Source organism: Delphinapterus leucas, chromosome 9, assembly GCF_059928025.1.
Source record: "Delphinapterus leucas isolate spDelLeu-1000000601 "Yukka" chromosome 9, BTC_Dleu_Yukka2, whole genome shotgun sequence".
Lineage (NCBI taxonomy): Eukaryota > Metazoa > Chordata > Mammalia > Artiodactyla > Monodontidae > Delphinapterus > Delphinapterus leucas.
In genome coordinates this window covers 27252439-27277339 of record NC_143137.1, presented here as the reverse complement: position 1 = coordinate 27277339, position 24901 = coordinate 27252439, and the positions used below count along the sequence as shown (strand labels likewise).

Genomic DNA, 24901 nt, shown 5'->3' with positions numbered 1-24901 from the left:
CCCTGGGAGAACACACGGCACACCTCAGGCTGTTGCAACGACACGCTGGCCTCTGCAGTTGCAGGCTCACCCCGCACTCCAACTATAACTAACGTACCCCTCCCTCCCCCAGGCCTGAGTGAGCCAGAGCCCCCTAATCAGCCGTTGCTTTAACCCCCTCCTGTCTGGGAGGGAACAGATGCCCTCAGACGACCTACACGCAGAGGCGGGGCCAAATCCAAAGCTGAACACCGGGAGCTGTGCAAACAAAGAGGACAAAGGGAAATTTCTCCCAGCAGCCTTAGGAGCAGCAGAGTAAATCTCCACAATCAACTTGATGTACCCTGCATCTGTGGAATACCTTAATAGATAACAAATCATCCCAAATTGAGGTGGTGGACTTTGGGAGCAACTGTAGACTTGGGGTTTGCTGTCTGTGACTGACTTGTTTCTGATTTTTATGTTTATCTTAGTACAGTTTTTAGTGCTTGTTATCAATGGTAGATTTGTTTATTGGTTTGGCTGCTCTCTTCTTTTTTTTCTTTTATTATTACTTTTTTATTTTAATAATTTTCTTTTTTAACTTTTTCTTTATTTATTTTTTCTATCTTTCTTTTCTTCTCCCTTTTCTTCTGAGCTGTGTAGCTGACAGGCTCTTGTTGCTCCGATCTGGTGTCAGGCCTGAGCCTCTGAGGTGGGAGAGCCGAGTTCAGGATATTGGATCACCAGAGGCCTCCTGGCCACACATAATATCAATCGGCTAGAGCTCTCCCAGAGATCTCCGTGTAAACACTAAGACCCAGCTCCACCCAATGGCCAGCAAGCTCCAGTGCTGGACGCCCCATGCCAAACAACTAGAAAGACAGAAACACAACCCCACCCATTAGCAGAGACGCTACCCAAAATCATACTAAGTTCATAGACACCACAAAATACACCACCGGATGTGGTCCTACCTACCAGAAAGACAAGATCCAGCCCCACCCACCAGAACACAAGGACCAGTCCCCCCAACCAGGAAGCCTACACAAGCCACTGAACCAACCTTACCCACTGGGGACAGACACCAAAAACAATGGGAACTATGAACCTGCAGCCTGTGGAAAGGAGACCCCAAACAGAGTAAGTTAAGCAAAATTAGAAGACAGAGAAATATGCAGCAGATGAAGGAGCAAGGTAAAGACCCAACAGACCAAACAAATGAAGAAGAAATAGGCAGTCTACCTGAAAAAGAATTCAGAGTAATGATAGTAAAGATGATCCAAAATCTTGGAAATAGAATGGAGAAAATACAAGAAACGTTTAACAAGGACCTAGAAAAACTAAAGAGCAAACAAAAATTAATAAACAACACAATAAATGAAATTTAAAATTCTCTAGAAGGAATCAATAGCAGAATAACTGAGGCAGAAGAACGGATAAGTGACCTGGAAGATAAAATAGTAGAAATACTATCACAGAGCAGAATAAAGAAAAAAGAATGAAAAGAAATGAGGATAGTCTCAGAGACCCCTGAGACAATATTAAATGAACTAACATTAGAATTATAGGGGTCCCAGAAGAAGAAGAGAAAAAGAAAGGGTCTGAGAAAATATTTGAAGAGATTATAGTTGAAAACTTCCTTAACATGGGAAAGGAAATAGTCAGTCAAGTCCAGGAAGCACACACAGTCCCAAACAGGATAAATCCAAGGAGAAACATGCCAAGACATGTATTAATCAAACTATCAAAAGTTAAATACAAAGAAAAAATACTGAGAGCAGCAAGGGAAAAGCAACAAACAACATACAAGAGAATCCCCATAAGGTTAACAGCTGATCTTTCAGCAGTAACTCTGCAAGCCAGAAGGGAGTGGCAGAACACATTTAAAGTAATGAAAGGGGAAAACCTACAACCAAGATTGCTCTACCCAGCAAGTATCTCATTCACATTTGACGGAAAAATTAAAACCTTTACAAACAAGCAAAAGCTAAGAGAATTCACCACCACCAAACCAGCTTTACAACAAATGCTAAAGGAACTTCTCTAGGCAGGAAACCCAAGAGAAGGGAAAGACCGACAATAACAAACCCAAAACAATTAAGAAAATGGTAATAGGAACATACATATCGATAATTACCTTAAATGTAAGTGGATTAAATGCTCCACCCAAACACCTAGACTGGCTGAATGGATAAAGAAACAAGACCCATATATATGCTGTCTACAAGAGACCCACTTCAGACCTAGGAACACATACAGACTGAAAGTGAGGGGATGGAAAAAGATATTCCATGCAAATGGAAATCAACAGAAAGTAGCAATTCTCATATCAGACAAAATAGACTTTAAAACAAAGACTATTACAAGAGACAAAGGACACTACATAATGATCAAGGGATCAATCCAAGAAGAAGATATAACAATTGTAAATATTTGTGCACCCAACATAGGAACACCTCAATACATAATGCGAACGCTAACAGCCATAAAAGGGGAAATCGACAGTAACACAATCAGAGTAGGGGATTTTAACACCCCACTTTCACCAATGGACATATCACCAAAAATAAAAATAAAAAAGGAAACAAAAGCTTTAAATGACACATTAAACAAGACAGACTTAACTGATACATATAGGACATTCCATCCAAAAACAACAGAATACACTTTCTTCTCACGTGCTCATGGAACATTCTCCAGGATATACCATATCTTGGGTCACAAAACAAGCCTTAGTAAACTTAATAAAATTGAAATAGTATCAAGTATCTTTTCTGACCACAACACTATGAGACTAGATATCAATTACAGGAAAAAAAACTGTAAAAACTGCAAACACAGTGCTTCTAAATAAGCAAGAGATCACTGAAGAAATCAAAGGGGAAATCAAAAACTACCTAGAAACAAATGACAATGAAAACACGACAACCCAAAACCTATGGGATGCAGCAAAAGCAGTTCTAAGAGGGGAGTTTATAGCAATATAATCCTACCTCAAGAAACAAGAAAAATCTTAAAATAAACAACCTAAACTTACACCTAAAGCAATTAGAGAAAGAGGAAGAAAAAAAACCCAAAGTTAGCAGAAGGAAAGAAATCATAAAGATCAGATCAGAAATGACTGAAAAAGAAATGAAGGAAACAATAGCAAAGATCAATAAAACTAAAAGCTGGTTCTTTGAGAAGATAAACAAAATTGATAAACCATTAGCCAGACTCATCAAGAAAAAACGGAGAAGACTCAAATCAACAGAATTAGAAAGGAAAAAGGAGAAGTAACAACTGACACTGCAGAAATACAAAGGATCGTGAGAGATTACTACAAGCAACTATATGCCAATAAAATGCGCAACCTGGAAGAAATGGACAAATTCTTAGAAAAGCACAACCTTCTGAGACTGAGCCAGGAAGAAATAGAAAATATAAACAGACCAATCACAAGCACTGAAATTGAAACTGTGATTAAAAATCTTCCAACAAACAAAAGCCCAGGACCAGCGAGCTAACACCTATCTTTCTCAAACTCTTCCAAAATATAGCAGAGCGAGGACCACCCCCAAACTCATTCTATGAGGCAACCATCACCGATGCCAAAACCAGACAAAGATTTCGCGAAAAAAGAAAACTACGGGCCAATATCACTGATGAACATAGATGCAAAAATCCTCAACAAAATACTAGCAAACGGAATCCAAAAGGACATTAAAAGGATCATACACCATGATCAAGTGGGGTTTATCCCAGGAATGCAAGGATTCTTCAATATATGCAAATTAATCGATGTGATACACCATATTAACAAACTGAAGGATAAAAACCATATGATAATCTCAATAGATGCAGAAAAAGCTTTCAACAAAATTCAATACTCATTTATGATAAACTCTCCAGAAAGTAGGCAGAGAGGGAACTTACCTCAACATAATAAAGGCCATATATGACAAACCCATAGCCAACATCGTTCCCAATGGTGAAAAACTGAAGCCATTTCCTCTAAAATCAGGAACAAGACAAGGTTGCCCACTCTCACCACTATTATTCAACGTAGCTTTGGAAGTCCTAGCCACAGCAATAAAAGAAGAAAAAAAGTTAAAGGAATCCGAATTGGAAAAGAAGAAGTAAAACTGTCACTGTTTGCAGATGACATGATACTATACACAGAGAATGCTAAAGATGCTACCAGAAAACTACTAGAGCTAATCAAAAGTAGCAGAATAAAAAAATTAAGGCACAGAAATCTCTTGCATTCCTATACACTAATGATGAAAAATCTGAAAATGAAATTAAGGAAACACTCCCATTTACCACTGCAACATAAAAATAAAATACCTAGGAATAAACCTACCTAAGGAGACAAAAGACCTGTATGCAGAAAACTATAAGACACTGATGAAAGAAATCAAAGATGATACAAACAGATGGAGACATATACCATGTTCTTGGATCGGAAGAATCAACATTGTGAAAATGACTATACTACCCAAGGCAATCTACAGATTCAATGCAATCCCTATCAAACTACCAATGGCATTTTTCACAGAACTAGAACAAAAAATTTCACAATTTGTATGAAAACACAAAAGACCCCGAATAGCCAAAGCAATCTTGAGAAAGAAAAATGGGAGCTGGAGGAATCAGGCTCCCTGACTTCAGACTACACTACAAAGCTACAGTAATCAAGACAGTATGGTACTGACACAAAAACAGAAAGACAGATCAATGGAACAGGACAGAAAACCCAGAGATAAACCTATGCACTTATGGTCACCTTATTTTTGATTAAAGAGGCAAGAATATACAATGGAGAAAAGACAGCCTCTTCAATAAGTGTTGCTTGGAAAATTGGAGAGCTACATGTAAGAGAATGAAATTAGAACACTCCCTAACACCATACACAAAAATAAACTCAAAGTGGATTAAAGACCTAAATGGAAGGCCAGACACTATCAAACTCTTAGAGGAAAACATAGGCAGAACACTCTATGACATAAATCCCAGAAAGATCCTTTTTGACTCACCTCCTAGAGAAATGGAAATAAAAACAAAAATAAACAAGTGGGACCTAATGAAATTTAAAAGCTTTTGCACAGCAGAGGAAACCATAAACAAGACAAAAAGGAAACCCCGAGAATGGGAGAAAATATTTGCAAACAAAGCAACTGACAAAGGATTAATCTCCAAAATATATAAGCAGCTCATGCAGCTCAATATCAAAAAAACAAACAACCCAATCCAAAAATGGACAGAAGACCTAAATAGACATTTCTCCAAAGAAGATATACAGATTTCCAACAAACACATGAAAGGATGATCAACATCACTAATCATTAGAGAAATGCAAATCAAAACTACAATGAGGTATCACCTCACACCGGTCAGAATGGCCATCATCAAAAAATCTACAAACAATAAATGCTGTAGAGGATGTGGAAAAAAGGGAACCCTCTTGCACTGTTGGTGGGAATGTAAATTGATACAGCCACTATAGAGAACAGTATGGAGGTTGCTTAAAAAACTAAAAATAGAAACACCATAGGACCCAACAATAGTAGCAATGACCCAACAATTCCCCTACTGGGCATATACCCTGAGTAAACCATAATTCAAAACGAGTCATGTACCACAATGTTCATTGCAGCACTATTTACAATAGCCAGAACATGGAAGCAACCTAAGTGTCCATCAACAGATGAATGGATAAGGAAGATGTGGCATATATATACAATGGAATATGACTCAGCCATAAAAAGAAACGAAACTGAGTTATTTGTAGTGAGGTGGATGGACCAAGAGTCTGTCATACAGAGTGAAGTAAGTCAGAAAGAGAAAAACAAATACCATATGCTAACACATATATATGGAATTGAAAGAAAAAAAAAGGTTATGAAGAACCTAGGGGTAGGACCGGAATAAAGACGCAGATGTAGAGAATAGACTTGAGGACACAGGGAGGGGAAAGTGTAAGATGGGACGACGTGAGAGAGTGGCATGTACATATATACACTACCAAATGTAAAACAGATAGCTAGTGGGAAGCAGCCGCATAGCACAGGGAGATCAGCTCGGTGCTTTGTGACCACCTAGAGGGGTGGGATAGGGAGGGTGGGAGGGAGATGCAAGAGGGAGGAGATATGGGGATATATGTATACGTGTAGCTGATGCACTTTGTTATACAGCAGAAACTAACACACCATTGTAAAGCAATTATACTCCAATAAAGATGTTCGAAAAAAAATCAAAAAAACAAAATAAAATAAAATAAAAAAATAAAGAGAACAACAACAACAAAAGAATAAAGAGGAAAAATTAAAGTAAGCAAAAACTTCCAAAAAAGGTTTTAAGCTAAATATAACATATTTGAAAAAATTCATATATATTACATTGATGTAAATATATAAAAAAAATAGGAAGTTATAATTATATAGTAAATTATAATGACGTAATATACATACAATTGTAATTCCAGATCAAGTCCTCACTGAACAGGAGGAGTGAGTGAGGAGGAAGAAGAAATGAAGAAAAACCTGCTAGGGTCCTTGACTTGTTCATGGACAATATATAGAGCCTGATTAAATATGCATTTGGTATTAAAAAATTAAGTCCATTAAAATTTTTTTATGAGTAACCACTAGAAAAATAGAAACAAAGTACCTACTTCTGACCTATGAAAGAACAAAAAAAATGGAAAAGAAAACTTTAGTCAAACCAAAAAAAAAAAAAAAGGTTAGTAAAAAAAAAAAACAAACAAGAATAAATAATAAATCAAAAACAAAATGAGATGGCAGTAATGAGTACAAAAATATCAGTAGTCACACATAATATAATCTTGCTTACAACAAGAAAGATATACATACCAAGCACTGAACTCAAGAAGTTCAAGAATAAAATAAACATGATACAAATAAAAAGGTACCTATCAAGATAGAAGAACGTATTAAATTGAAATTTACTCCTTTTACTGTCTTTTAACCAATCCCTCTGTTTACAGTTCACACCTCACTTCCATCTTCCACAGAACCTCCAATTCACTTTCCGAGATTCTGTGGGGCAAACTGATTTGGTTCTTGATGCCAGCCCCCTTGGCAGGCATTTAGATTTTCACTTCCTCTGCTCAAGTAAGTCAACGCTTCCCCATCTGCTTTACAACTTTAAAAAATCGACTGACATTTACTCTTCTCTCTTCCCATATATTCTTTTTTCCTGTATGTTTATGCTTTTCTTATTCCCTTAATATCATTTTATCTGAGTTTGGAAAGTGTTGTAGTGTAGTGTAGTGTTGTTCATTTCCCCACCTAATAGCCTTTCTCTCCGACTTCCTTACTAACAAAATCTCAGTCTTACTGAGAAGCAACAATATGAAACCTTAAAAATGTAATTATCACATAGTCCCAGCAGGGACAGTGAAGTCACATGACCCAGTTCAGGTTAATGAGATGCAGGTTGAATCACTGGCAGGGGCTTTCAGGGAAAATTCTTGAATGGCATCCATGGGACATGCTCCCTTGACGTCTCCCTTCTTGCAGAATGCAGACATTATGCTGAAGGTTCATTAACCATTTTATCATCATATAGTAACAAGTTCATGATACTAAGATTAATTATTAGAGTGGAAGAGTAAAAGGAATTCAGGTTCCTGATGACATCACAGAGCCACCAGCCAGGCCCCGTACAGTAAGAAATTAAAAATTCATTTGGACTGAGAAAATAAGAATCCATCAGGCTTGAATACCAGGCACGAATAAAGTCAGCTACAAAATTAATAGGAAGCAATATTTTTCCCAAGGACACTCTGCAGGTTGTTATGACATTAGTAAAATGTCATAACAACCCCTTCTTTGAGTGACTACTATTTTCTTTCTCTCTGAGAAACTTTGTTCTCTAAAATCATAATCTATCATAAACTTTGCTGTCTGAAATTAGATCACTAAGAATGAAACACCCCACTCTTGCCTGGAGGATCTGTGTTATTTTGACAGAGAGAAGCAGCCTTGATTTACAACGAACGAGCTGAACTTCAGAGAAGAAACACATCCACATCTCTCTCCTAACTTTGTTACCAAAGGAACAGGACTCTTTGGTCCATGTCTCAGTCCAGACTTGATGCTGATCCATCTACACACAACCTTGTTGTACAGAGACAATCAAAATACTGTAACACTTAAATTTCACCAAAACTTCATTCCTCCCCAAAAGTCTATAATAACTCCCCCTTTTCCTTTTGTGTAAATTAGTTTGGACTGAAAACGTAAACATTTTCAGGCTGGAATAATTGCAGGCACTGATAAAGTCAACTACAAAGTTAGCCACATGGTTCCCCTGCTGAGCAGTCTCCTTCAGTGCAATGAGTCAACAGCCTGAGACTACAGGCTCCTCTCTCAATGTCCTAAGCTAATTGGGCTAAAGCAGCAGTCTAGCTCCAGGTTTCTTGTCACGCAAAAAACAAAATCACTGCTTTCAATTCTTTTTATTCAAGCAAAATGATGCTAGGAAGTAGCAGAGATAAAACGCATATGCTTTGTATGTCATGTTTAACTGATATCCCAAATGTTTAACAGGGTAAAGGTGTCCACTTTTCCCCAACTGATCAATGTACTTCTGAGCAAGACCTGCAATTTTTCATGAAAATTGCAAACTTACTCTAAAATTCATATGGAAGAAAAACTTGCGTTAATAGTCAAGACAGTCTTGAAAAGGAAGAACAATGAGGTAGAACCTAATGGACCAGGCCTCAAAATATATTACAAATCAGTAGTAATTAAAGCAATACATTACTGACATAGAAAAAAACATATACATTAATGAAAGAATGTAGAAATCAGAAACAGATGCATATATATATGAAAATTTAGTATACATTACTGTGGAGAGAATAAACTTGAATATTCATGGTACTGAGCAGTTGGCATTACATTTGGAAAAAATAAAATTTAACTCTTCTTCATATCATTTTTAAAAATCCAGATAAAGTTGTACACACACACCAACTATAAAAGAAAGTTATACTTATGACTGTGGGATGATATAGCCTTTTATAACAATACATAAAATGCAAAAACCATAAAAGGGAATATTAATAAGTTTGACTATAATGAAAGACATCATAAACTAAGTATGAGTGATAGGTGGAGAGAAAATATAAAAATATATTTAACATCTATAAGGAGACAATTTTTTCAAATAATATGTGCTACTGGTGAAGTCAGCATGGAATGGGCTCTTATAAATGGTTTATGCATACATCATTTGGTACAAGATTTCTGAAAAACACTTGGTAATATCTAAAACTTTTAAAAAGTCATCATTTTTTCCCCTAGTAATTCAACTTCTAACATCTTCTCTAAGTATTTTTTAAATGCACACTACAATTTATATAGCATTAAGATTTTGATGAAAACATGTCTAAATGTCCTAAAAAAGAAAGTAATTAAATTATAGTGTTAACATTGTGGAATAAAATAATGCCATTAAATTGTTTATAATAAATACTAAAAGGTAGAGAAATGATTGTGATATAATGTTAGGTGTACAAAAAACTTCTTTAAAGTTCCATGTATAATTATCTCCCAATGGAAAGAAAAAGAAAAATCTGAGTGAGGAATTTTCTGCAAATTTTTTTTATGATTAATGTCATTTGGAAAAAAAGAAGGAAAATACTATATTGACTATGTTTAGGGTTAGATACTGAATAAATTTTTGTTTAAAATGTATGGTGACAGAATATCAACAAAGAGACAGAAATTTTTAAAAAAAGAACCAAGTGGAAATTTAGGAGTTTAATAGTAAAATAATTGAAATGAAAACACAAAAAACAGGCTCAACAGCAGATCTTAACTGGCAAAAGAAAGAATAAGGAATTTGATGATAGATCATTAGAAACTATCCACTCTGAAGAAGAGGGGGAAAAAAGGTAAAGGAACAGAGACTCAGAGATCTTTAGGACACCATCAAGTATACAAGCATACACAAGTACTAAAGGGAATTCTCCAAACTGAAAGAAAATGATATTAGATGTTAATTTTAACTCAAATGAAGAAATAAATAGCACCAGAAAAAGTAATTATGTAGGTAAAATATAAAAGACTATATAAATATATTTTCCTCTTTTCTACTTATTTAAAAGTCAATTGCATAAAAACAATAATTATAAAAGGAATTACAGGGCTTAGAACATAAACAGAATGTACATGTTTGTATAATAATAGCACAAAGAAGAAGGGATAAACTTGGAGTTCTATTGGAGCAAGGTTTCAATACTTTATTAAATTTCAGTTAGTATTAATACAAAGTATGTTGCTATAAATTGAAATGTATATTCTAATCCCTAAATTACACTTGGAGCAACCACTTAGCAAATAACTAAAAAAATTTTTTAAACAATAAAGCAATAATAAAAAAGACGACCTCATTAAAATTGGACAAAGTATCTGAATGTACATTTCTCCTAAGAATATATATAAACTGTTAATAAGCACATGAAAAATATTCAGTATAATTAGCCATCAGGGTATGCAAATCAAAACCACAATGAGATACCACTTCACACTCACTAGGATGGCAATAATCCAAAAGTGCTGATAAGGATATGGAGAAATTGGAATCCTCACACACTGCTGGTGGGACATAAAATGGTGCAGCTGCTTTGGAAAACAGTCTGACAGTTCCTCAAAAAGGTTAAACAGAATTACCATATGAGGGCTTCCCTGGTGGCACAGTGGTTAAGAATCCGCCTGCCAATGCAGGGGCAAGGGTTCAAGCCCTGGTCCGGGAAGATCCCACATGCCACGGAGCAATTGGGTCCGTGCGCCACAACTGCTGAGCCTGCGCTCTGGAGCCCACAAGCCACAACTACTGAAGCCCGCATGCCTAGAGTCCGTGCTCTGCAACAAGAGAAGCCACCGCGATGAGAAGCCCATGCGCTGCAACAAAGAGTAGTCCCTGCTCGCCACAACTAGAGAAAGCCCACGCGCAGCAACAAAGACCCAACTCAGCCAAAAATAAATAAGTAAATAAATAAATAAATAAATAAATTACCATATGATCTAGCAATTACATTCCTAGGCAGATACCAAGAGAAATGAAAATACATATCCACATAAAAACTTGTACGTGAATGTTTATAGCAGCCTTATTCCTAATAGCCAACAAGTAGAAACAAATCAAATGTCTATCAACTGATAAATGGGCAAACAAATTGTGGTATATATATTGACCTACCTACAGTAGGTATATACAATTGGGTACATACAATGGAATATTATTTTGCAATATAGATTGCAATATATTGATACACGTTGCAACATGGATGAGCCTTGAAAACATTATGCTAAGTAAAAGAAACCAGTCACAAAAGACTACACATTGTATGATTACATGTATATGAAATACCCAGAATAAGCAAATCAATAGAGGCAAAAAGTAGATTAGTGGTTGCCTAAAGCAGAAAGATTGGAGGGAAATAGGGGCTGGCTGCTATTGGATGTGGAATTTATTTCTGGGATGATGAGAATGTTCTAAAATTGACTGTGGTAATGGTTGCATAACTCTGGTTACACAGTAAAAAGTCATTTAGTATTCACCTATAATAAAAGTTATCTTACCGCCTTTAATCTTTTAGCATGGTATTCTGCTGCTGAAAAATATTTTCCTGGTGCTACCAGTTTATCAGTCATATTTGATATATACACACCAATTTTAGTCATCTGTGTGGATGTTGTATTTGTAGTTTGCTGGAGCTTTCTTCTCTGAAAAACTGTCTAAAATAAAAACATTTTAAAAATTTAAATAAATATCCACTATATACACATAAAGTGAGTAAAGAACATATTTTCCTACACATTTAAGTTAATATCTTTTATTATTTTAATTACCATATAATTCCCTAGAAGATTTTAATTTTAGAGAGCTACACAATAAAACATTTTTTGATTCTGTAGCTTCAAAAACCTACATGGAAAAATAAAAATATTACCTGTGTATCCCTACAAAATGCATTCAGTTTTTCAGGAATCTTTTTAGGTACAGTTTGTGTTCCAGCATTGTGATATTCCATTCCTGTTACTTTATGTCTGAATCCACCAAGAAATGGTTTGTGAAAATCAGATTTTATAATCTCAACAGCTACTTCCTGGTACTGATCAATGCCTGAGGAGATAAAACCAAGATTAAATGAAAGTTCAACTACAAAGGGACTCTAAAAAAATACTTTATCTAAAAGATATCAAATAACTAACCAGTTTGTACTCTGACAGTTATGATTTGAGAGGCATCACTTGATCTATCTATTCTTTTGATTGGATATAGATCTGGATGTAAAGAAAAGATTTCCACTTGGACAATATCCTGGGGCTTAACTCCATGTTGTAGTAGCGTCTCATGGTCTTTAATAATCATTCCTAAAAATGAGATAAAATTATAAAAAGTGTTATGGCAAAGAAATGATTATATGTACTCATTTTAAGGGATGGGAAACATCAATGGTGCTTATATGAGCACATATTGTTTAATTACCAAATAGCGTATTGATGATGTCCACCTCTTGCTGTATTATTAGTATCAAAAACTCCACAATGGAAAAAATTAAGGTGGTACTCCTGAGCAAGAATTCAGCATTATAAGTAAAAATACAACTCTCAACTAATAAGAAATACAAATATACAATAACCATGCAACTATAAACATTTAAAAATAAAAAACACATTCTATAATATGAGCAAAGTCATATTCTAAACATCGATTCTCTAAAAAATCACAATGTTTTATACATAAGCATAGGACATATCCATATCAGGGAAAGCCTGATTATTTTAATACACACTCCTAATGTATACACTCAGAGTTCTAAAGAATCCCTTCCTTTCTGTTTCTATAATCAGAAATTCATATAAATTAATTCATGCCAAGGTAGAGCTAAGACTCAGTTTTTTGCTGAAAAAAGTGTACATCATCACCTTACTTTTATGTTTTATTGCTTCAACTTATACCCCCAACCCCACTGGTTTATTTCATAAACTGACAATTTCTTTCTATATTTTAAGGCATACATAAATACGTACAATGTTACTGGCTGCTGCTTTGTATAATGATAGAAACTATAACAGTTTTCCAATGTATGTTCTTTCTAAATTACAATTAGGAATTTAACATAGCAAAGGTTTGTTTTACTCATTCTTAGAAATATGTCAGATACCAGTAGTCTATTTTAGCTATGTTCAAGAAAGCACATTCAAAAATCTTTGAGTTTTGGGCTTCCCTGGTGGCACAGTGGTTGGGAGTCCACCTGCCCATGCGGCGGACGCGGGTTCGTGCCCCGGTCCAGGGGTATAAGTTGGGCCGTGGCCGTGGCCGCTGAGCCTGAGCGTCCGGAGCCTGTGCTCCGCAGCGGGAGAGGCCACAGCAGTGAGAGGCCCGCGTACCGCAAAAAAAAAAAAAAAAAATTAACGTTATATGGATTTTGCAATAGGTTGAATAATGGCCCTAAAATATATCCATGTACATTCCTAGAGTCTATGGATGCTACCTTATATGGAAAAAGTGACTGCAGATTTTATTAAGTTAAGGATTTTGAGATGGGTAGATTATCCTGGATTATTCACATAAGCCTTAAATGTAATCATAAGTGCCCTTTAAGAGGAAGGAGGAGGGAGATTTGACTACAGAGAAAATGATATGACAGAAGCAGAGAGAGATTTAAAGATGCTATGCTGCCGACTTTGAAAATGAGGAAGCCCAAGAATGCAAGAAATGCAACTCTAGAAGCTGGAAAAGGCAAGGAAGCAGACTCTCCCCAGAGCCTCCCGAGAACAGCCCTGCTGACACCTTCATGTTATCCAAGTGAAATTGATTTAGGATTTTTGGCCTCCATAACCATAAGCAAAATAAGCCACTAAATTTGTTAATTGTTACAACAGTCATAGGAAACTAACAGAGATTCCTCTTCCAACTAACACAGAGCCCTCTTCAGCCCTCTAATTGTTTCTATTGTAGGCTTAGTCCCACCAAACTTGGACTCCAGTTCTAGTACTAGAAGAAAGTACCTGTCTTAGAGAGTGGTTGTCACAGAATCAAGCTCTTTTTTTATTGCTGCTGACATAAGCCAGTGGCGATGCATGGTATTTACACATAAAGAAGAAAAGTCATGAAGTGCAAAGAAATAGATTCTTAGGTACCACTGGCCGGGTGCTCAGTCTCAAAGTGCTCTCTCTTCTCCAGTTTTGAACTTCACCTTATAGTTAATGCCAAGCAGTTCCAAATTCCCTTTTTGGAGTCATACCTATATTTAAGTTCAGACTCTGCCACTCATAAGCTTTGGGAATTTGCAGAAGTTCCTCAAGCTTTAGTTTCCATCTCTCAAAAAAAATTAATAGTAATACCTACCTCAAAGGATTGTTGTGTAGATTGAATGATAATGTGATAATGTAGGCAGAATATTCTGTAGAAGGACTAGCACATAGTAAGTGCTCACTGAATTAGCCATCATCATCAACATGATCATTATCATCATCAGTATCATTATTGTTACAATAACTATTTAAATTTTAGCTTTGTTTCCTCAATCAAGCTTTAGTAACCTGTTGTTTGAATACATGACCATCTTACTATTGGAGCACATTCATTACAATAGTTTTCTAAAAATAATTTTGAAACAGAACTGATTGTTTTTCTCTGATTTGGCAAGGAGGAAGAACTTCATAGGTATGGCTTATTCCTTTTTAGCACTTCGGATTTTCCCACAAAAAAAATGTTCTTATTGCCCTAGAAACTTGTGGCATCTTTATAAGTTAATATCAAACTTTTTAAAATAAAATATTATGATCTGTGCAGGCATATTCTACAGAAACATTTCCTGAGCTATTCTAGTCTGCTTAATTCTATCACAGTTACTAAGACCTCAGCCTCTCATGACACAAGGCTAATATAAGGTGGGCTACTCAATATTGCCCACAAAATATAAATAAAGTTGAACATCATCAGAATGTGAACTGATCTTAATGTACAGAAGACTGATAAACCATTTTCAGTCCTCTTCTTTTTCTATATATACATGCTCATTCATCATCTATCTTTTTAACCTCATTTCCTCCTACTTCCCATATATAATTTACTTCTATTCCCTCTAAATTCCTTACCACTTCCCAAAAGTCCCAGGTTTTCTCACCTCTTTGGGACTTAGCAAAAGTATTATCACTTTTATCAGATGAAGCTTTCTAGAATCTCCCAGTTTCCTTCCTCCCTATTCTCACAGTTTTTTGAACATATCTCCATCAAAACAGTTACACACTGTGTGGTAACCACTGCATACATCTTCTTCCTTCCTAGTCTGTAAACAACTTGAAAACAGGGATTTTGTTTCATGTTTCTTCATATCTTTGGCTCTTAGCAAAGTATTTGGAACAAAGTATGTCCTCAATAATAATGTGTTGAATGAATGAATATATAACCACAGTATAATGTTCAAACAGTAAACATGAAGATATTTAGTTTAACAAATCAAAGAGAAGTCTCGATAAGTTTTATTAGCCTCCAAGCTTACCTGCACATCTTATCTGCAGGACATAAGGTGGGACACCTAATAGAGATGAAAAATGATCCTTGAGGCATTTTAGAACAGTGTCAACTTTAAAGGGCATTATAATTTCCTGGCCCACAGGAAGAAGTACAACTTTTACTGTAGAAAAAATAAGAGAAAAATAGAATCATAGTTAAAAGCAAGGGTCAGCATCATAGAATCCACAGGCAGAGAAATATGGGACAATTTGTAATCACATAGAATGCAGGTTGTCTCTGCCATGTTCTCCCACCACACCTCCGTAATAAGAGCTACTGTTCATTTTCTAAGAGGAAAAGTGACAAACATTCAGTTGCAGCATTTTGCTTTGAAAATCAATGCATAATCTCAAGAATTAGCATCAATGGTCAATGCCTGCTCCCCCAACTCCAGCTCAAAGTTCAGATCTCTCTTGCATTGCCTTATATGAGGATCAGTGCACGTTCGATATTACCTCCTTGCCCAGAATACCGTGAGAAGGAGGAAATGAAACTAAAATGCTTTTAAAGATTCTTTTAAAATCATTTAAAATTTTTAAAGATTCCCAATATCCGGTATATATAATTCAGATATAAACATAGGAAACATCTCAGAACATCAAGTGTTTTTGTGTAGTATTACAAAGGGAGACCCTGAGACCTGAACTTAGAAACATACATGCTTTGATTAGATATTTATACCATGCATCAGGAAATCAGTGTGTACTCATGAAGTTAAGAAAAACCAATAGGGAAATTTTCAAAGAAAATTTTCCTTGACCTTGCGATGACAAAAGATTATCTAAGTCCATTCTTCTTCCCATAATTGATTTATATCTATAGCTGGCCAAATGCAAAACAGAAAATCATTGTTTTTTACAAATATCTGGAATAACTATGCACAAATCTACTTTTCACAAAAATGGACATTATGTAGCTCACTCCCAACTCTATAAAATAAAAATCAAGACACATGTTAAAAATAGAGAAAAACTGTTATTATAAAATGATTATCTGTTCAGAAATTATAGGGAGGGTATATAATACTTAAAAACTAATTATGATGGGGTAAACTTTTTACTTTTATATCTACAGACTTTAAATTTTAATGGAGAAGATATAGTATAAGTAAGATGGAGTGGAGAGTACACATGTAGACCAAAAAGTTTCATATATTTCTAGATGCCTGACATGACAGTTTTCATAAAGCTCTATGAGACATTCATCACTAGTCCCAGCATGAAATGTAACAAGGCATTATTGATGCTAAGGTTCTTTAAGCTTGTTAAATATTATTTTCACAGTTCTCTCTTAGTAAGAGAACACTCTCACAGATGTTACATTAGCAGAAGGCTATTTTAATTGTTTACTGGATTCAACATTCTATGATTAATGTATTTTAAATTTTCCATAGCAGTGACTTCCTAAGCTTTGGGAAGGGAAAGTTTGTTCAGGAAACTGTGAGCCTCAGGAAGTACAGGACCAAGACCACTTTTTTTTTAAATCATCATATATTTGGTAAAAGCTATAATCACAGGGAATCACAGAATTATCAAAAAATGGAGCCCAAATTCACAATGAATAATGTAATTGAGGGATAACAACTTCAATTAGGCATAAATGGGCTTGATTACTTCTCCTCCTCCTTTTTATTCTTACTTGTGTGGACACACCACACAAGAGCTCACTACTCCACTAGATTCAAAAGCTACATTGTACCAGCCAGACTAAGCTGCTGTTATTGTTAAATGATGACCCATGTTCTCCACTCTATGGATGGAAACTCTCTCAAAAGTTATGGACAAGGGAGGAAGGAGCAGTCAGTTAACCACCCAAGTAGAATTCTCCATGTAACCACCTTCTTGCTGCTCCCCTTCTGCTTTGTTATCAAGAATGTAGTAATAACTTCCACATGCCATGTGATCAACATTATGTCTTTAAAATTAACCCATAATGAAAGACAACAATGATTTTTCTGAAGCTTAATATAAAGTTAACACTAAGCAGAAATATGGAAATATGTAAAAGCAACGAGATATGTAGAATGAGTACTGTATATGAAACTAGAAAAATATGGTGTCAAGTTCCCATCCCACTACTTGCTAGCTATGTACAATTAATTCCAAAATGGCATGCAAAAGAATCACAATTATACTCAAAAATTTCTCCCTAAACATTTTAAGAACCTATTTTATTTTGGAAAAACAGAGAGACAACAGTTTAAAATTTATTGATGCTCCTTTATTTAGGGAAGTAGATACTGCAGAATAAAGGAGAGGCTTCACACATAATTAAGAGATTCAAGTGGCATAGCCACAGAGGTTTGGTGGATAAGAGAGTGGGAAAGTAATATCAAATATAAAATAAATCTTCAAGCAAAAACAAACAAGAAAAAACAACCATTCTTCAAAATGAGGCGGAAAAAATACCCTATCATCCCTAGGTAATACCTGTTGCTGACGAATCTTTCATTGATGTTTTCAGAGATTCCTTTACAGTCTTTATTTTTTCCAGAAATGCCAGAGAATCTTTTGAATATTGTTCGGCTGACTGCACTGCATTATCAGACTTAGCTAGAGACTCTCCACCATCTCCTGGAGAATATGAAACTTGTTCATCTGCCGTAACGTCTTCCATGAGTTGCTTGACATCATTTAGTTCCAGGCTTAAAACGCTCTGGTCACTCGGCTCCTCAACCCGTTTTTCACGGCCCCCACTAGATGGTTCTAGTTCAGATTCACAGTCTTCAGTTTGATCTGACTCTGGAACCTCTCCTGAGGGAACTGGAATATTGGTAGTCCCAAAAGCATCCTCTCTTTCTTTTGATGAATCAACATTCTGAGCATCAGATCCTTCCTCCTGGTCAGACATTGTCCTGAATTTAAAAAAAAAAAAAAAAAAAAAAAAAATATATATATATATATATATATTTACTACACTGAAAACTTCTACACCAAATATCAAATTCATTGCTGGCATACAGCAATGTTCATAGTATACTACAATGTGGCTCATTATTTTTTTAATATTATCTTAGTAATGGCATTAAGTAAAAAACATTGGTGAATTTTTAATAAAAATACCACAGAAAGTAAAAATGTGTACCAAAAAAAGAACCTCAAAACACAATAAATTTGAGAGAAATATTCTATGAAGAATATATTTTAAAAATTCTAAAATATATTGTCATCTCTTATTCAATGAACAATGCCTTGTGAAAGAAAAATTTTTTTCAATAGCCTTTTTTCTAAAAAAGTCTATTTATGCTTCTGACATTGCAATTGAATAGAAGCTCCAAGGAACCTGACATCTCCACAGCAATTATATGCTGGAAAGTACACACTGTAGTAGCTTTGCTCTCACAAATTGTAGCAGAGGTGTCCAGTGACCTCTGTCCCCCAAAACAAACATATCAACAAACAAATGTGGGTTGATCTTGGAGCTAACTAAGGCCTAAGCTACAGCATCCAAGACTTTTAGCTTGGGAAACAGTACGACAGCATACAGGAGCTTGGGCCAGGGTGGGCCAGAGCAGCCCAGAGCCAGGCATCAGAGGCAGGAGCTGGATCAGTGCAGTGAGAAGCCAGTATAGCCAGGAGCCTACCTATAGAGGTTGGCAGCCAGGAAAAGGGGATAGGGGAAGTGACCCTAAGGCTGATTTCCGAGGCAAAAGCACAGGGAAGATTAAAACTTGAAATAGTAGTGAGATGGAAAAGCTGTGTTTGGAACTTTCACTTAAGCATAGATCCTTATGGAGAAAAAAATTAACCTTAGTGAAGTTCTCTGGCTCCAGATGACAAATTTAGAATAATTAATAATAATAATATCCTGAATAAAAATGTATACTTGTTGAATTCAATGAATACAGCATTAGAGCTGAAGAGAGAACTAGTGAACTGGAAGATAAATCAAAAGATTTTATATAGACTGTTGCAAAGAGATAAGGATATGAAAAATATGAGAGATTAAGAGCCATGGAGAAAAGAATCTCCCTGCCAACTCAAGGGGACATGGGTTTGAGCCCTGGTCTGGGAAGATCCTACATGTGTGCAGCAACAAAGACCCAACACAGCCATAAATAAATAAAAGAAAATTTTAAAAATATATATTAAAAAAACAACAAAGAGTGTGCAACAGAGACTGCACGTAGCCTGTGAAGCCCTTTTCAGAAAAAGTCTGCCAGCCCCTGATCTGGCATGTGTTAAATTGGAGTCCTAGAAGAAAACAAAGATGGAAGGGAGAAAATATCATAAAAGGTAATGGCTGAAAATTTTTCAAAACCGATTAAAAATATGAATCTACAGGTCCAGGAAGCACAATATAAAAATATACTTAACAGGATAAATAGAAATAATTCATAGCCATTTATATTGTAATTAAATTACAGAATAACAGAAAATCCGAAAAGCAAACAGTGATCAAGGACATATCATTCACTGTTTTGAATTATATTTGCTGGCATTAATGCAAAGGAAAGAAAAGTAAAATCACTGCAATTTCTCATCAGAAAAATAGAAGCCAAGGCAATAAAAGACTAATTAAAGGAAGGTTAGCACATGACTAATTAAATTAGCACATGACTAATTAAAATAATAGACTAATTAAAGCTATCAACCCAGAATTGTACACCCAGCAAAACTATCTTTCAAGAAGAAAAACAGAAACATTTACAGATATGTTATCACCAAGATATCTGCTCTAAAGGAACTTCTAAAGGATACAATTGAAGAGGAATAAAATGGGCCCAACATAAGTCTGAAGTGCAAGAAGGAAAGGCAAACAAATAAATCATAAACACATGGGTAAACCCAAATAAATATTGTCAACACAAAATAATAGCAGAAAATTAAAATATGAGACAATAAGAATATGTAACTGGGAAGGGAAAGATGACAATAAACTATTATCAATTCCTTATACTGTTTAAAAAATTGAGAGCTATGATATTCTTAACTCTAGACATTGTTAAATTAAATATGCAGAGTTAAACTTCAAGAACAACCAATAAAAGAACTGAAATAAAGTTTTAAAATTCCAGAACAATAAAGAGAAAAAAAATGAGACAAGACTGAACAAAACGTCAACTTTTAAGAAGTTCGAGAAACTTCTTTAGGCTCTCACCCACACACAAAAATGTTCCTTTTGGTTATTTTCTCCTATAACAAAGTTTAGTGGCCTGATTAGAAAGAGAGCACCATAAAGAAGCCTTAACTCCTAGCAACATAATTATCTACCCTTTTTGGAGAATCTGAGATAATGCTTTTGTTTCTATCTGGTGGGTCATCCTCCCCCCAAAATGGCCAAGATAGCATCTTCTAAAACAGCAACAGCAACAAAATCAAAAACTTCTGCTCTTCAAAAAAGACAACTAGAAGAATCAAAAGGCAAACCATACACTGGGATGTAGTTTTTTGCAAAACTCTTAATCTGATAAAGGACTTGTACCCAGAATATACAGAGAACTTGCAAAACTCAATAATAAGAAAAAAAAAACAGTGAAAAAAATGAGGAAAAGATTTAAACAGATCCATCACCAAAGAATATACACAAGAAAGCAAATAAGCAGAGCCAGGACAAGATTGAGGCAAGTGTGGCACCTGCGCTACCTTATACACGCACTTGCACCTGAGAATAAATGCCTCCTAAAATTTTAGACCTAGTTGCCTCAGTTGCCTCACTCTAACCCTGGCCCTGAGTACAAGCACATGAAAAATGCACAATATCATTAGTCATTAGAGAAATGAAACTTCAAATCACAATGAGATTTCACTACACATCTATTAGAATAGTTTTAAAAAAATTTTAGCCCAACAATAGCCAGTGAGTATGAATACAAGTGGAGCTCTTTCTTATACCTTAAGGCAAAAATGAAAACTGATATAGCATTTGAGATAACTGTTTGTCAGGTTTCTTGTAAAATTAAACACATTTATCATATGACCCAGCAATCTGTATCCTTTACCCATGTGGAATGAAAAACTACATTCACTCAAAACCTTCACACAAAAGTTAATAAAGGCTTTATTTTTAATCACCAAAAACAGGAAACAACACAAACGTTCCTTAGCTGAGGAATGGATACACATACTATGATGCATTCATAAAATGGAATACCACGCATAAATAAAAAGGAATAAACTATTGATACACACAACATGTGTGAATCTCCAATAAATTATGATAAATGAAGCCAATTCTAAAGGCTACATACTGTATTGTTCAATTAAGTGAAAAAGCAAAGCTTTTGGATCACAACCTCCAGAATTCCCTGGGTAAAATAGAAATTGAGCCTGGTACACAGAGGGCAAGGAGAATCGAAGAAAGAGGCAGACCGCTCCAGACTGCAGGTGGCAGGTTTAATAAGCAAGGACACTTACAAAGGAGGTGTCTTAGGCAGCCTAAAGACAGTAAATCTCAACATCTACCCGCCAAAATCCTGAGTTTATGAGATCTTAACTGGGTTCAGTCAGGTATACAGTTCCGATGGTCTCAATAGCACATCTCCTAGTTCAGGAACAATGGGCAGAAGGTACATTCCAAGGACAGGGGAGGGGGAAAGAGCCTCCGATTGCCCCCCTGGGTAGTGGGTAAACCGGAGGTCATGTCCTTTCAATGACCTCTCCTCCACCAAAAGCACACACCAGTATGTACAATGTTACAGATACTACTTTTGTATATGTGTAGAATACCTCTGGAATGTGAACTGGAGGACAGGGAGTTGGGGAACATGGGTGCAAGACAGATTTTCACTGTTCATTCTTTTTACTGTTTGAACTTTTAATTATGTATTCACGGGTAAATGTTATAATCTTTAAAAAGTTGTTTAAAAAGAAAAAAATACACTCTACTATGATTGCATACAAAAACGTCCCCCTTTCACCTACAATGCATAATTTCGTTGGTATATCCAGAATATTAGTGTAAGTAGGTATGGCAGGGTTCCGGTTTTCCCTTCTACGAAATAGCCTTGTTGAGCTTTTAAGTTTCTTAAGAGGGCACAGCAAAGACCGTGGGTGGCGAGGAGTGAAAGAGGAATGTCTGAAAGCGCTCTATTTACTAAAAAGTAAAAATGGTCACCATGGATGGCTAAACATTTTCTAATGCCAGACTGGGTTGCACACACGTCTTGCTTCTATATTATTAACCGTGATAAACACTCGGGGTGGGAAGTGAGGTACACCTCCTAGCTTGATGCCGCTACTCCTGAATCCCAAATTAGAGATAAGAGCCAGAAAAGGAGCCAAGAAGGATGGGATGCTTTGCACAGTTTTTGGGTTTTTTTTTTTTTTTTTGCGGTACGCGGGCCTCTCACTGTTGTGGCCTCTCCCGTTGCGGAGCGCAGGCTCAGCGGCCATGGCTCACGGGCCCAGCCGCTCCACGGCATGTGGGATCTTCCCAGACCGGGGCACGAACCCGTGTCCCCTGCATCGGCAGGCGGACTCTCAACCACTGCGCCACCAGAGAAGCCCATTGCCCAGTTTTTTAGGCAAAGGTGAAACATTCCCGAGTGGCCATACAGTCCCCAGAGCCCAGGTTGCATCAACGTCCCGCACAGAGCCCTCGGAGTCCAGCGCCTTAGTCACCCGCTCAAGGTCGGCCTAGGGGTCAGGCCAGTCTAGGGCACCCAGAACCTGTCCTCCTACCTAAGAAACGCGGTTAGTCGGGCAGAAGCGATTTCCCGGGCTCCTAGAAAGCCGACTCCACACGCCGAATTCTCTGTTTCCGGTTGTATCCTAGCAACCTCCCCCGCACCACTCCCGCGAGAAGAGGCGGTGCCCGCGCTTAGAAAAAAAGGGTCGAGCGATGAAGCCAGGGGAGGGGGCGGAGCCAGGGGAGGGGCGGAGAGAAGGAATGAAGCAGAGGTTGGGGCGGGGTGAGGGAGAGAGCGGATTCGTTACCTACTCGCTACCTAGGTCCGAAAGTGGTTCTGATGGTAACAACTCTCTAAGCTGTCTTTCACACTTGTGAAATGGCACAGTTCTCCGAACCAAATACTGACAGCGATTCGCGCTATGGATATAAAAAATCAGGGTTAGAGAAAATGTAAATATGAAGTGTGAGTGAGGACTTAAGCAAAGGAGAACACAGGTGTACAACAGGTGCCTACTTGCTTTTCTTAAATTTGGAACTTGGCTCTTAGCTCCCTTGCAGCCAAACAGAAAAGGGAGATAGGAGCTATTAAATAATTCCCCTTTTAAGTCAGGAGAAGCAAAGCTATTGTTAATCACTGAATTATAAACGCTTTATTTTTCCTATGACTATAAATTCTTTAAATTGAGGTTTTTAAAGAAGCACGTATTATTGCGGGAAAGGATCAATTGTGTTCCTATTGTATATGTAGTAACAAACTTCATGTGGCTTCATAATAGCTAACATTTATTATTATTTGTTACTAAGCACTTACATATACTTCTAATTTAAATTTTACGATTTTTTAAAGGAAGAACTGTGATCAGCTTCCTCTTACTAATGAGGAAACTAAGGCTCAGAGAGGTTTGGTGGGGGAACCAGAAATAAACCCAAGCAGTGTGACTCCAGAACTTCCATTTTAAACCACTATTCTATGCTGACTTTGACCTAAAACCGTTTGATATTTAAAAAGGATGTAAGATTAATAAAATTAAAATTTGTGTTATATATAGTACAGGTCCATTCTTCCTTCATAATGTTCAATGTCTTCATTTCTTTATGCCATTCTGTTGAAATTGCATTCTCCTCTCCCCAATAACTTCCTAATGGCCAATGTAATTTTTTTCCGTCTTTATCTCATTTTAAAATAGATCTTACTAGAACAATATAAAATATGTGTTATATTCTCAGATGAAATTGGCTGTGCTAATGGTTTTAGATTAAAATGTTTTTTGGTTTTTTTTTTTGGCTGCACCCGGTCTTAGTTTCAGCAGGATCTTTAGTTGCAGCATGCAGGATCTTTTTTTAGTTGCGGCATGCCAGATTTAGTTCCCTGACCAGGGAGGGAACCTGGGCCATCTTCATTGGGAGGTTGGAGTCTTAACCACTGGACCACCAGAAAAGTCCCAAAGCATATGCATTTAAATCATTTCATGAATCAACATATTCATGAAGAGCAGAGAAAAGGGCATTTTGATAACCACTAGGGTTAGTCTCTCATGAATAAACCAGATGTTGCTGGAGATATGCAGACAAATTCTTCCCAGTGATCCCCTACTCCCATCTTCAAAATCATAATGTATCTTAATTAGTAATGAGAATTTAATTGGTTTTAAACACTCACCTTTCTGGGTCTCCTGTTTAAAATGTATCATTCACTGCCCTCCCTGTTACGGACAGTATGAAAAGCTAGATTTAGTCATAGAGGCAGGAGATGGAGGGATGAAAACATGGTGGTAGATAACTTAAGTACTTCACCATCTTAAATGTGACCTGATACCCACTATAT

The 24901-nt window shown here is 36.4% G+C and overlaps 1 protein-coding gene across 2 annotated transcripts in view; it reads right to left on the bottom strand.

The window, feature by feature from the left end:
* Positions 1 to 23249, bottom strand: part of IQUB (IQ motif and ubiquitin domain containing) — a 131674-nt gene extending 108425 nt beyond the window's left edge. Inside the window, exons 1-6 of one of the 2 annotated variants that reach the window (XM_089917458.1) lie at positions 23127 to 23249; positions 17934 to 18358; positions 15491 to 15625; positions 12192 to 12353; positions 11930 to 12102; positions 11559 to 11714 (exon numbers count right to left, since the gene is read on the bottom strand). In XM_089917458.1, coding sequence (XP_089773584.1) covers positions 11559 to 11714; positions 11930 to 12102; positions 12192 to 12353; positions 15491 to 15625; positions 17934 to 18354 — 1047 coding nt within the window. In that variant the 5' untranslated portion in view covers positions 18355 to 18358; positions 23127 to 23249. The remainder of the gene's footprint in view (positions 1 to 11558; positions 11715 to 11929; positions 12103 to 12191; positions 12354 to 15490; positions 15626 to 17933; positions 18359 to 23126) is intronic. The other variant, XM_089917457.1, reaches the window with a different exon arrangement.
* Positions 23250 to 24901: the final 1652 nt, after the last annotated feature.